This window comes from Phaethon aethereus (assembly GCF_964289735.1).
Source record: "Phaethon aethereus genome assembly, chromosome: 29".
Taxonomy (NCBI): domain Eukaryota; kingdom Metazoa; phylum Chordata; class Aves; order Phaethontiformes; family Phaethontidae; genus Phaethon; species Phaethon aethereus.
In genome coordinates this window covers 1,762,438-1,775,498 of record NC_138605.1, presented here as the reverse complement: position 1 = coordinate 1,775,498, position 13,061 = coordinate 1,762,438, and the positions used below count along the sequence as shown (strand labels likewise).

Below are 13,061 nucleotides of genomic sequence, written 5' to 3'. Positions count from 1 at the left end.
CTTTTTTTGTTTTCACGCCCGCCGCTGCGGGGCTCTGATTTTCCGTCGCGTCGTGGCGCAGTGCAGAGAGCGGCTGAGGAAGAACGCGCCGAGCCCGCGCCCCCTCCGCCGCCCCCCACGCTGCGCAGAGCGCGGCCGGCAAAGGCAGCCCCCCGCCCCAAACAATGAGACCCCCCTTTTTTGCCACACCCCCCAAAAATAAGGGGAGCGCGGCTGGGGTCTCCCTCTGTCCTTTCCCGCCGGCAGGAGAAGGGGGGCGTAAAAATTGGAAGGGCAGACGTGGTTGCACCACCGCGCGCGTGCACACGCGTGCACGTGTCTACACACGGGTGCGTGTCTGCACACGTGTGAGTGTCTGCACACGTGTAAGTGTCTGCACACGTGCCCGCGCGCACCCGGCCTGGGCGCGCCCACACAGGCGCATGTCAGTACATGCACACACACGCGTGCTTGCGTGCACACATGCACGCACACGGGTGCCTGTGCAGGTACATACATGCACACGCACACGCAATATGCCTGTGTATATATGCACACGCGCACGCCTACGCCGGCGTACGCGCAACATGCGCTTGCGGGCACACACGCGCCCCTCCCCAAACGCACACAGGCGCTGAGGTGCACGCTTGCGCACGCACACCCGCGCGCACGCTTGTGTGCATGCACACAAGTGCCTGTGCTGGGTGACACGTGCAAACGCAGCTATGCACTTGTACACACAAGGACACACACACGTGCACACGCGTGCACGTAGATGCCCGTGTGCACGCACACACACGGGCATGCGCATGCTTGCACACATGCATTCACACACACGAGCATGCACGCACACATGCACATGCACACACGCACATGCACACACACAAACACATGCACATGCACACACACATGCATGCGCGCGAATGCACGCACACTTGCATGCACACACGTGTGCACACGTGCACACGCATGCACACACGCACGCACACACACACATGCACACACGCGTACATGCACACACACCCGTGCACACACACGCGCGCACACGCACCTACATGCACGCTCGCACGCGCACACGCGCACGCGCACGCGCACACGCACACGCATGTGCACACACGCACACGCACACAGACGCGCCCGCGCGCGCGCGCCCGCACACGCCCCGCCACCGCCCACCGGGGCGTGACCCGAGGGCGTGTCCGTGGGCGGGGACTCACTGGCGGCCCCGCCCCGCGCCGGCTCCGCGGTCGCCCCGGCAACCGTCGCCATGGAGCCCACAGCATCCCCCGGTCCCGGCCGAGCCCCCGCACGGGCAGCGCACTCGCGTGGGGGGTCACACCCACACGGGGGACATCCCACGCCCGTTGGGGGGTCACGCTCGCACGTGGGGAAAAAAGGGAAGAGGGAAAAGTGGAGAAAAAAGGAAAATGGGGAAAAAAAGGAAAGAAAAGGGGGAAAAGGGGAGAAAAATCCTGCCACGTTTTTAGTGCAGAAAAGCAGAAATTCCCAATTTTGCGCCGCGATGGGGCCCGGCCCTGGGCTCGTGTGTGGTGAGCTGCCGGCACAGAGGGTCTCTGGGGGCTTTTGCCCCAATTTCAGGGGGTTTAGCCCCAAATTTAGCCCTGCTTTCCTGGTGCAGCTGGGAAAGTGGAGTTTTTTGCTTGGAACCTGGGGTTGTTGTCTCAATACCGGTAGTTTTTAACCCAAAATTCAGCCTGGTCTTCCTGATGGTGCTGGGAATGAGGTGGGTCTTTGGGCTTGGAGATGGCCCAGTTGGAGGGGGGGGTCCCCAAATTTCCCCCTGTGCCCCCAGGGCTCTCCCCACCTCGGGGTGGGCAGCTCTGGCTGGGATTGGGCAGGGCAGGGCCAAGTGCTGCAGCTGGATTGGCCCAGAAGTCAAACAACCTTCTTAGGGATTGGTCTGAGGGCTGCTGACATCACCAGCTCGCTAAGAAAATTGATGACATCACCGAGGCAAGCAGTGATATCACCTCTTCCAGCTCGTGGCTGCAGCTCTGGCCCAGACAACCCGGTGATGGGCGTTTGCTGCTTGCTTTCCTGGCTGGGTGGCCTGAGCAGAAGGGGAAAGGTTGATCTTCCCCCACCTTCACAGCAACGTGAAAATCCCGCTCCCCGGGAATATTTGTGCCCAAATGCAGCAAATAAAGAGGACATGGGGGGTCCCCGAGGGGTTCCCGGGACTGCGGAGCTGGCGGTGGCGGTGACCTGTCTCCCACGCAGGGGAAATCTCCTTCGTTAGCGGCAGAAAATAGCGGCGCGGGGATGAAAAGGCAGCGGTAATATTTTATTTGTGCCTTTTTACGAGGCGGGCTCTTGAAAGCCGCCCTGGCACAAAGGACGGGAGCGTGATATATTGGTGGCTGCAGGAGAGGTGGAGCGTGACGGTGCTGGAGGAGAAACACGTGGCCGGTCGGTCCCCCTCTGTCCCATCACTGCAAATGCTGCTGGTGTCCCCAGCTGTGAGATGTTGTCCTCAAACGTGTGTCCCCAAAGGGTTGGAGACACCAGCCCTGGGCCCCAGTGTGTCCCCAGGTGCGAGGTATTTGATCCCGTTCTGAGATGGCGTCCCTCACCCAAGGCATGTCCCCAGGTCTGAGACACTGTCCCCAACCCAAGACACCATCCCCAGGTCCAAGATACTGTCACTGGACCCCAGACATGACCCCAGATCCAAGACACTGTCCAAAAACACTCTTTGCAGGTCCAGGACACTGTCACTTACCTCAAGATACCGTCCCCCATCCCCAGTTATCATTCCCAGGTCCAAGACCTCATCCCTTGACCCAAGACCTCATCCCCCAAACCAAGACATGTCCCCAGGCCCAAGACATTGTCACCTACCACCTATCCTCTGGTCCAAGGCTGTGCCAAAACACCGTCCCCACATCTGAGACACTGTCCTTTGACTTAAGACAAGTCCCCAGCTTCAAGACACCATCCTAAGACACCAACCCCAGGTCTAAGATATGGTCCTCAACCTGAGACACCACCCTCAGGCCCAAGACATGGTCCCCAAGTCATGTCCCCAGGTGCAAGAGACCATCCCTGACCCTGGATGTGTCCCCAGGTCCTAGCTGCTGTCCGCAGGCAGGAGACACCAGATAGCTGAGGGGCAGGTAGGGAAGCAGGAAAGCAGCAGGAAGGGGTCTGGAGGGCAGAGAGGAGCTGCAGGGCGACATGGAAAAACCCAACCTCTCACTTGCCAACAGCAAAACGAGAAAGCGACACGGTCACCCCAGCACAGCCTCATACCTGCCACCAGAGAATCCCCACTGACTCAGCTGGGCTCTCATCACCTTCCTGACAAACTTTCTTAGGGGGACTAAAACAAGCCCCAAGCTCCCAATAAATCGCTGTCCTCTGCCCGCGGCGTGTCCCGCGGCACCGGCATCCCGGCCGGACAGACGATATCTATAATCCTGCCGCGCTGTCGGAGTAAATCTCGCGGCTCTCCCAGCATCGCTGAGACCCCAATAAATATCTCCATTTCCTGCTGTCCTGGAGGGAAGATCTGATCAGCTTTTAAATGTCAAACGTAAAGTAAAGTTTGTCATAAAAAAGCCTGTAAAAAAAAAAAAAAAGAAAAAAGAAAATACCCTGTCGGAGCGGGCCGGGAACCGGAGCGAAGCATGGCAGCACCCAAAGCGCTGGGGGATGTTTCGGGTACCCCGTTCCCATCATTGTGGGGTGTGGGGGGACCCACTTGAACCCCCTCCACCCCAAAAAGACTCCGCCAAGCCCCTGCCCCCGGGATGAGAGGAGACAGGGACAGCTCGGGTGCGCGGTGAGGGGGGATTAAGGGTGTTCTTGCAGCGTGATTCCTTTGGCACCCCAAATCCTGAGGGGGATAAATTGAGCGCATCCCAACCCTTCATTGGCATCACCAGAGAGGCCCAAAAAAATCCTGAGTCCCCCCCAAAACACCCCCCACCCCATTTTTTTCTCCCTGCCCGGCTCGCCAGCCGCTAATTCCCCCCGTTTTAATGCCTCCCATGACACCATCCCATTTGGGCTCTTCTGAATCATGTCGTTTCACGTACTAATTAAGCAATAAGACACAACAGGGCATGAATTTATGGGGCCGTATTTCACGCGTAGGTGTGCGGTGGCACCGCGCGGCCGCGAGCGCTTCCCCTCCATCGCAGCACCTTCCTCGTGCGGCTGCGGCACCCAAGGGTCCCGGCTGTCGCCTCAGGGGTCCCCGCTGCCCCCCCAGGGGTCCCATCTGCCCGCCTGGAGCTGGTTGTGCCCTGTGGTGCAGATGAGCACACACCCCACGTAGTGTCACCCGCAGCCCGGTGTTACCCGCAGTCCGGTGTCACCCGCTGTCCGGTGTCACCCGCTGTGCAGAAATGGGCCCAGTCCCGGCGTGGCTGGACTGCCACTGTCCTCTACGCTCCCATGGCAAAATGGCACCGGCCCCTGGCACCCCACCGACCCCGCTGCACCCCGACACCCCGGGCCAGGCCCTGGGGACCAGGGGGCTGGCGAGGGAGGGGTCCCCAGGGCTGGGGTGGGAGGTGGGCGCCAGGGACAGTGATCCCCATGATCCAGCTGTGGGTGTGAGAGTGATCCCCGTGATCCAGCTGTGTGATGGTGACACTGTGATCCAGCTGTGGATGTGATGGTGACACTACGATCCAGCTGTGGGTGTGACGGTGACACCCACAATCCAGCTGTGGATGTGACAGTGACCCCTGTGATCCAGCTGTGCACGTAATAGCGACCCCCGCAATCCAGCTGTGGGGCTGTGACAGTGGCCCCCACGATCCAGCTGTGAGTGTGATGGTGACCCCCACAATCCAGCTGTGGGGCTGTGACAGTGGCCCCCACGATGCAGCTATGGGGGTGACAGTGACCCCCGCGATCCAGCCTTGGGGGTGCGGCAGGGCGGGGCGGCGCGGGGGGGGCTCTTGTCTGTGCTCACGCACACGGGGGTGAGCGGTCGCGCCCGGTGTGCGTGACGGTCCCTCCGCCGCCCGGCACCGGCACTGCGGGTGCGGGGGCGGGGATCCTCCCGGCCCCCCCGAACCCCCCACCCTGCGCCTCGGGGGGCTCCGTCCCTCCGTCCGCCCCCACCCGTCCCGGTCCCCCATCCCGGTCCCTCATTAGGATGCAGCACGGGCGGCGACTGCGCCAGCGCCGGGGACCGGGACCGGGGACCGGGGCCGGGCTGGGGCAGCAGCACGCGACCCCCGCCCCCCCCTCCGGTGCCCCCCACCCCGCGGGCACCCGGTAACCCCCTGCCCGGCAGCCCCCGTGCCCCCCCCAGCCCCCTGAACCCCCTTAAGGCACCCGTAATCCCCCCATGTGCCCCCCATTGAGCTCCCCCATCCTCTCTACACCCCCCCACCCCCCTATTGCAACCCCTCAACACCCACCCGCACCCCGACTCCCACCTCAAGCCCCACATCACCCTCCCCGCCCCCCCCCAATTCACAGCATCCCCCCCAGGCCCCCTCAGTCCCCACTCCTGCCTCAGTTTCCCCACTCAACACCAAACTCCCCCCCCCCAAACTATGGGACCCCCCCACCCCGCCACCACCCCGCGCGGCGGCCGCCGTCACGCCGCGGCGGCTTTGTAAATCCCGCTATTAATCGCAAGGTCAAAGCCATTACGGTGATATTAAACCCATCAGAACCCACGGGAGGGGGGGTGCGAGGGGGTGGAAAGGAGGGGGGGGGCTCGGGGGGGCCCCCTCTCACTCCCCCCCCCGGCTCGGCAGCTTTGGAGGCGCGCACAGAACATTGCTTTTTAATTTAAGCCGTTAAGGTCAGTGGCAGCAAATGGAGCCGCGGTTTAAATCAGGGAATAAAAAAAAAACCAAGGGAAAAAAAAAAAAAAAAGGGAGAAAATGGGAAAAGGAAAAAAAAAAAAAAAAAAAGAAGAGGGGGGAGGAAAGGCGGACAAAGACGGACGGACGGACAGGGCTGGGGAGAGCCCCTCTGGGGGTTTTAGGGGGATAAAAGGGGTAACGGGGGGTGCTGGGGCAGGGCTGGGGGAGGCGGCGCGGCGCCCCGGCGGTTTGGGGGGGGCACCCCCCCGCCTGCGCGCGCTCCTGCGCACGTGCACGGCCACGCACGTCCCTGCGCGAGCCCTCGGCGCGTGCACGCACACACACGCACGCCCCCCCCCCCCGTGTACACCCCCCCCCCCGCACACACACACGTGCACACCCCCGTGCGCGCACACACACCCGCGCGGCCCCCTGTGTGGCCCCCGCCGCGCGCACACACACCCGTGCACACTCGTGCACACACACACACGTGCACACGCGCGCACGCCCCTGTGCGCGCGCACACACACACCTGCGCACCCCCGTGTGCCCCCGACATGCACACACGTGCACACACATGCACACGCACGCACACACCTGTGTTCACGCACACACCTGTGTTCACGCACACACCCGTGCGTGTGCCCCCCGCCACGTGCACCCCCCCCCACGTGCACACACATGCACACCCCTGTGTGCGCACACACACCTGCGCACTCCCCTGTGTGCCCCCGCCATGTGCACACACACCCATGCACACACACATGCACACCCCTGTGCACACACAAACCCGTGCACGCTCCTGTGCCCCCCGCCACGTGCACACACGCCCACGTACACACACGCCCACGTACACACACACACATGCACAACCCTGTGTGCACACACACACCTGCGCACCCCCCTGTGTCCCCGACATGCACACACACACATGCACACACACACACGTGCAAACACGCACAACCCCATGCACACACACCCATGCACACACACGTGCACACACATGCACACTCCTGCGTGCACCCACACACCTGCATGCCCCCGTGTGCCCCTGCCATGTGCACACACACCCATGCACACACACATGTGCACACACACACCTGCGCGCCCCGTGTGCCCCCACCAAGCACACACACACGTGCACACACACACGTGCACACCCCCGTGCACACCCGCGTGCCCTCACAGCCGCACGCACACGCACCCCGCGCACACGCGAGCCCCCCGCGCTCCCCCCGCGGCGGCGGGGCAGGGCTGATGGATGGCCTCCTTTCAATCCCGGCTCCTCGTTATTGATTTTCCTTTAATGAAAGTTAATTATAACAATGATTTAATTGATAGCGGCGCTCTCTGCCTTTATGGCTTCCCGCATTAGGGCTGCCCATAAATACGGCTGCCTGACAGCCCGCGCGGCCCCGCAGCCTCACACCCCCCCGGGGTGTCCCAGCACCCTGGGGTGCCCCAGTCCTCCAGCACCCTGGGGGGACAGCATCCCCCCGCACCCTGGGGGTCCCCCGGCACCCTGGGGTGCCCCAGTCCTCCAGCATCCTGGGGGGACAGCATCCCCCCTGCACCCTGGGGGTCCCCCGGCACCCTGGGGTGCCCCAGTCCTCCAGCATCCTGGGGGGACAGCATCCCCCCGCACCCTGGGGGTCCCCCGGCACCCTGGGGTGCCCCAGTCCTCCAGCACCCTGGGGGGACAGCATCCCCCCGCACCCTGGGGGTCCCCCGGCACCCTGGGGTGCCCCAGTCCTCCAGCACCCTGGGGGGACAGCATCCCCCCGCACCCTGGGGGTCCCCCGGCACCCTGGGGTGCCCCAGTCCTCCAGCATCCTGGGGGGACAGCATCCCCCCTGCACCCTGGGGGTCCCCCGGCACCCTGGGGTGCCCCAGTCCTCCAGCATCCTGGGGGGACAGCATCCCCCCTGCACCCTGGGGGTCCCCCGGCACCCTGGGGTGCCCCAGTCCTCCAGCACCCTGGGGGGACAGCATCCCCCCGCACCCTGGGGGTCCCCCGGCACCCTGGGGTGCCCCAGTCCTCCAGCATCCTGGGGGGACAGCATCCCCCCTGCACCCTGGGGGTCCCCCGGCACCCTGGGGTGACAAGGCCCACACCCAGCCTCACACAGGTGCACGCTCCTTGCACACACACGTGCAAACACACACACGTGAGCACACAGACCACAGGGGTGCACACGGCCCTGTGCACACACACGCAACCCCGCGCACACACGTGTCCCCCCAGCCCCACGCACCCCCAAGCCTGCTTGTGCCCCCCCCCGAAACTGCCACCGCAGCGCCCCTCCAAGCCGCCAGGGGGCGCGTGGCGCGGTCCCGCCCCCTCTCTCTAGACCCCGCCCCCGCCTCCAGACCCCACCCCCTCCTCCCGGCCCCGCCCCCGCGCGGCACTGCGCCCCACTGCCCCGCAGAGGGCGCGCAGTCCCCGGGCCCGCCGCCTCCCGGCCCGCAGGCGGCGCCGCGGGGCGGGCGGCGCTCTGGGCGGCGGCACGCACGTTGCCTCTCGGTGGTGCTTCCGGGCGCGCCTGCGCACTCGCTGCCTCCGCGACCTGCCCGCCGCCGGTACGCCAGGTGAGCGGCGGCGGGCCGGGGCGTGAGAGGGGGGCACCCCCAGCGCGGGGACAAGGGGAAGGGGAGCGAGACCCCCTCAAGGTGGGGGGTGGGCGAGAGAGATCTCGGGGTGGGGAGGCCCCCCCAGGGGAGGGGGACAGCGAAGACAGACACCCCCCCCTTTGGTTGGGGACTGGGAAGGGCGACCCCCCCCCGCCAAGGAGCTGGTTGGGGTCGGCGCATCCCCCCCCCGAGTTTTGGGGTGACCCCCCCCGCACACACTGAGCTTTGGGGTGACCCACACACGTGCACACTGAGTTTTGGGGTGACACTCCACATACACTGAGTTTTGGGGTGACACCCCCCCACACACTGAGTTTTGGGGTGACACTCCACATACACTGAGTTTTGGGGGGACACCCCCCTGTTTTGGGATGATAGCCACTCATGCTGCCTTACGGGCTGACCTTCCTCCACACTGGGGTTCCCCTCTGTGCTCTGTCCTCTCCAGCCCCACGTCCCTTGCCAGGCCTGGGGATCCCCAGGCCGTGACCCCCGCCGGTGGCAGGGCCGAGGTGGGATCCCCAGGGCCTGTCCTGCCTGATGGCAACCAGGAGCCTCATGAGCTCCTGTTGCCCCCCAGGTGGGTGAAACCCCCCAGGACTTGCACTGGAGCAACTCCAGGACCCCAAATTCCTGAGCCCCAAACTGACTCCATGGTGGCACTCAGCCAGGAGCTGTCAACTGGGTGAAAAAGACGTGTCCTGCCCTGCCATTCCCGCATGGCTCAGACCTCCTGTGTGTCCCCAAGTCCCCTGCCTGTCCCGGGAACCACCGCACATCCGTGAGGCTGGATCCCACGTGCTGCAGCTCCTCATGCCCAGTGTCCGTGTGTCTTTTCCAGCCGTGTCCTGCACGTGTGTCCCTCCGTCCCTCGCCATGTACACCTGTGCAAAGTTCATCTCCACTCCTGCGCTAGTGAGTAGTGACAAAGCCCTTCTTTGCCCTGAATGTCCCCTCCACGGGACGAGGGTGTTCAGGGGGTAACATGTGCCCCACTTGGAGACAGGGGGGAGAGGTTTGGGGACACTTTTGCAGGTTTAGAGCCACCCTGGGCCGCACTGAAGGTGAGCAGAGCCCCGAGCGCTCCGCTGCTCTGGTTAAAGATCGTTTGCCATCCCTTGACGGATACTAATTACCCATACAGAGGTGGATACGGCGCTGGGAGTAAAGCGCCTTTGGCTGGGTGCTGGCCCCGGCGGCACGCAGGATCCGTACAACGACGCCTGCAGCCGTGGGGTGCCTGGGAGCTCAGCTTTGGTGCCAGGTGCCGGGACAGGCTCTCCCGGCTGGGTGCTGCCAGCTCACAGGGTGCCCCGAGGGGCTGAGCAGGTTTGAGGGTTACCAGAGGTGGCAGTGGTGGCCTCAGGGGATCCCGGGTGGAGTTTTGCTGCCCTGGGGCCACGTGGGGTGGGGTGTCCCACCCCAATTCTGAGGGTGGCCGTGCTTTGCAGGTGAGGAGGAGCTCGCGGGTGCTGTGCCAGCCCCTTTCAGCCTCTGTGCTGAGCAACCCCGAGGGCCGGACAGAGCAGGTAACGCACCCGGCTCGGACTGGGGGACACGGGTGTGCTGGGGGTGCTGAGCACCGGCTCTGAGAGGGGCGCAGGGTTGTGACTTTGCCCCCTGCCCACCCTGGGGCTGCCTGAGAGGCTGCTGGGAGCTCGACAGGAGGAAACTGAGGCCTGGGGCAGGGGCTGGGCTGAGGTTCCCCACCCCCCCACACCCTGTTGCCTGCTCCTGTCTGTCCCCTTAGGCACGGCCAGGCGCCCACCGGGCCATCCAGATGAGTGCGGCCCACCGGGACATTGACACTGCCGCCAAGTTCATCGGTGCCGGCGCTGCCACCGTCGGGGTGGCCGGCTCTGGGGCTGGCATCGGCACCGTCTTCGGCAGCCTCATCATCGGCTATGCCAGGTCAGGGGGGACACTGGGGGGTGGAAATGGGGGTTGGGGCTGGCTGCACCTCCGCTGACCGGCCTCTCCTCTCCCTGCAGGAACCCCTCGCTTAAACAGCAGCTCTTCTCCTACGCCATCTTGGGCTTTGCCCTCTCCGAGGCCATGGGGCTCTTCTGCCTCATGGTGGCCTTCCTCATCCTCTTCGCCATGTGACAGAGGTGGTGACAGTGATGGGGATGGAGCCGGCACCCCACTGTGCCTGGTCCCCCTGCCCAGCCTTGAATGCTGTCTGGGGGACAGGGGAGAGCCCCCACACCGCCACGGGCGGGAGGGGAATAAAGACGATTTGACAATGGGATCTCGGCTCCTCGTGTCTCTTTGATGGCCCCATCCTGTGTCACTTGCCCATGCCTGGCACTGGGGCACGGCACAGCGGGGACCACACTGCCCTGGGCTTGCTGCCACCCCCCCGGGGTCACCCTGGGGAGGTGGCAGTGTCCCCAGAGGGGATACCAAGTGCCTGGGGCTGAGCCCTGCTGCCACCCCGAGCCCTCAGCCACGTCCCCAAGGGGACGGGGACATGGCTGATCCCCGGAGACAGCCGGGAGCCCTCGGGACTGCAGCCTGGGCTGTCACCTCCGTGCCCGGGGACGACCCAGCAGTCACTCCCTTGGGGACACCTCAGGCAGCCCCAGGGCCAGGAGCTGGGGGTTGGGGTGCGGGTATCAGGCGTGTCCTGGGCTCAGGGGTGTCCTGGTGTCCCCGCCTCGCTGTCCCCGCACGATGGAGGGCCCCGCGGGCGGTCTCTCTGTCCCCCCGGAGGCCTCCCTCTCGCTGGCCACCTCAAGGAGGCGTGGTCAGTCCCGCCCCTCTTCAGTGAGACCCCGCCTCCGAAGCCCCCCATTGGCTTCGGCGCCGTTACCTCCCCTCGGGTCTCGCGAGAGTCTCGCGCGTGGGGACAGGGGGGGGCTTGCGGAGGGGAGGCGGGAGCCCCAGCGCGAGAGGCAGCCAGCGTGAGGCCCCGGCGGCGGCGCGGCCCGGCCCGGCCCGGCCCTCCCTCAGGTAACCGGCGGCGCCCGGGCTCGGCGGGCTGCGGGGCCGCCCCGGGCGGGGCAGGCGGCGAGAGAGGCGGCGGGGCAGCCCCGGGGGGGCCGCGGGGAGCCCCGGCCGGCCCCTCCCCCCACAACTCTCCCCGAGTTTTCGTGAGGCAGACGCTCTACCATCCCCGCCCCTTCGCTGAATGACGGCGCCCTCCCGCCAATCGGCTCGCCGCCAGGTCCGGAGTGGCGGGTGGCGCGTCCAATAGTGGCTTAGGGGGCGCCGCGATGGGGCAAGCCCCTCCCCAGGTGGGCGGGGCCGCTGGAGGCAGCGAGGGGCCCGGGCGGTGCCTGAGGGGGGGAGCCCGGAGGCCATGGGGGCCCCGGGGGGGTGGGGGGAAAGCCCGGGGAAATGGGGGACTTGGGGCGCTTGGGGTGAAGGTATGGGGAGGTCAGCGGGATACGGGGCGTCAGGAGTATGGGATTGAGGGTCTGGGGGTGGTCTCTGGGGTGGGAGCCTTGGGGGGGGTCCTGGGGGAATATGAGGGGGCTTGAGGGATTGCAGATAGGGATCATTGAGGGGTGGGGGTGTTGAGGGCGTCTTTGGGAGTTTGCCAATATGGGGGGCTTTAAAGGGGGGGGGGTGTATCTTGCAGTGGGATTCTGTGGGGTGAGCCCTGGAGAGATATAGGGGAGTCTTGCGGGACTGTGAGCGGGGGGGTGGGTTGGGTGGTGAGGGAGCTTTAGAGGATGAGAGAGAATTGGGGGGGTGTCTTTGGAGGTTGTAGATACGGAACACCCTTCGGTGTGCAGGCCCTGTGGGGACCCTGGAGAGATATGGGGTGTGCTGGGGGATGGCATATATGGGCATCTCAGAGGTTAGAGGGGATCCCCGGGGGCACCCCCTGAGGTGCAGGTGCTGAGGGACCCCCTTTAATTGGGACTCTGTCCTCCTCTGGATGAAGAGGAGTTTGGGCTCACCGTAGTGGCTTGTGACTTTTGGGGCAGCTGGGGAGGGTCCAGGCCTATGTGTGGGGGGCTCCCAGTGGCAAGCAGGTGTAGAAAGGATGTGGAGGGGTTGTAGGTAGCTATGGGGGTGAGGTGGTGGGGAGCAGGGTGTAGACTTGGAGAATGGCTGTGCGTCTGCAGGGTGTGGGGAGGTAGGGAGCTCTCAGCCCCATCCCACCCCATGCAGTCCCAGCGGGATCCGTGACTCCCACAGCGCTGAGTAAAGGTAGACATGCAAAGAGCAGGAATTAGAGAATTAAGTAGTTTCTTCCCAAGTCTGAAACAGTGGTTGATTCTCACTGGGGGACTTTGAGAGCTCAGACTTCTGAGAGCTTGTTGAAGCGGTGAGGTTTCACTGTGCACTTGCTCATCTGCTCCTGGTGCTGTGAAATCCGTTGCCTCTCAGTAGCTCTGACTTTGTGAGCACAACCTGGGTCGCATCTCAAAGCTGTTTTGTTCCTACTGCCAGAAGCATTGGTACAGAGTCCCTCCACCATACTAAGGAAAAGAGATCGGCTGCTTCAGGTGTGAGATGAAATGTGTGTGGCAACAAAAACTCCTTGTTCTGCTCAGCTTTCCCCATTTTCCTCTCCTGTCTGTTTCTTTGTTGCTGCTTCTTCACCAAGTCCCATCGCTATCTTTCTTTACAAAGTTATCACTTCTTTCCCTGCTCAGGTCCCTTTAAAGGACATTTCAATTTAATGTTCAGAAGTAG

The 13,061-nt window shown here is 64.4% G+C and overlaps 1 protein-coding gene across 1 annotated transcript; it reads left to right on the top strand.

Moving 5' to 3' along the window:
- Positions 1 to 9,284: 9,284 nt before the first annotated feature.
- Positions 9,285 to 10,514, top strand: ATP5MC2 (ATP synthase membrane subunit c locus 2; the record flags this gene model as incomplete). Its single annotated transcript, XM_082011777.1, has 4 exons — positions 9,285 to 9,323; positions 9,860 to 9,937; positions 10,159 to 10,319; positions 10,400 to 10,514. The coding sequence occupies 4 exons, from the start codon at positions 9,285 to 9,287 to the stop codon at positions 10,512 to 10,514; spliced, it is 393 nt and encodes a 130-aa protein (XP_081867903.1).
- Between the last annotated feature and the right edge of the window lie 2,547 nt (positions 10,515 to 13,061).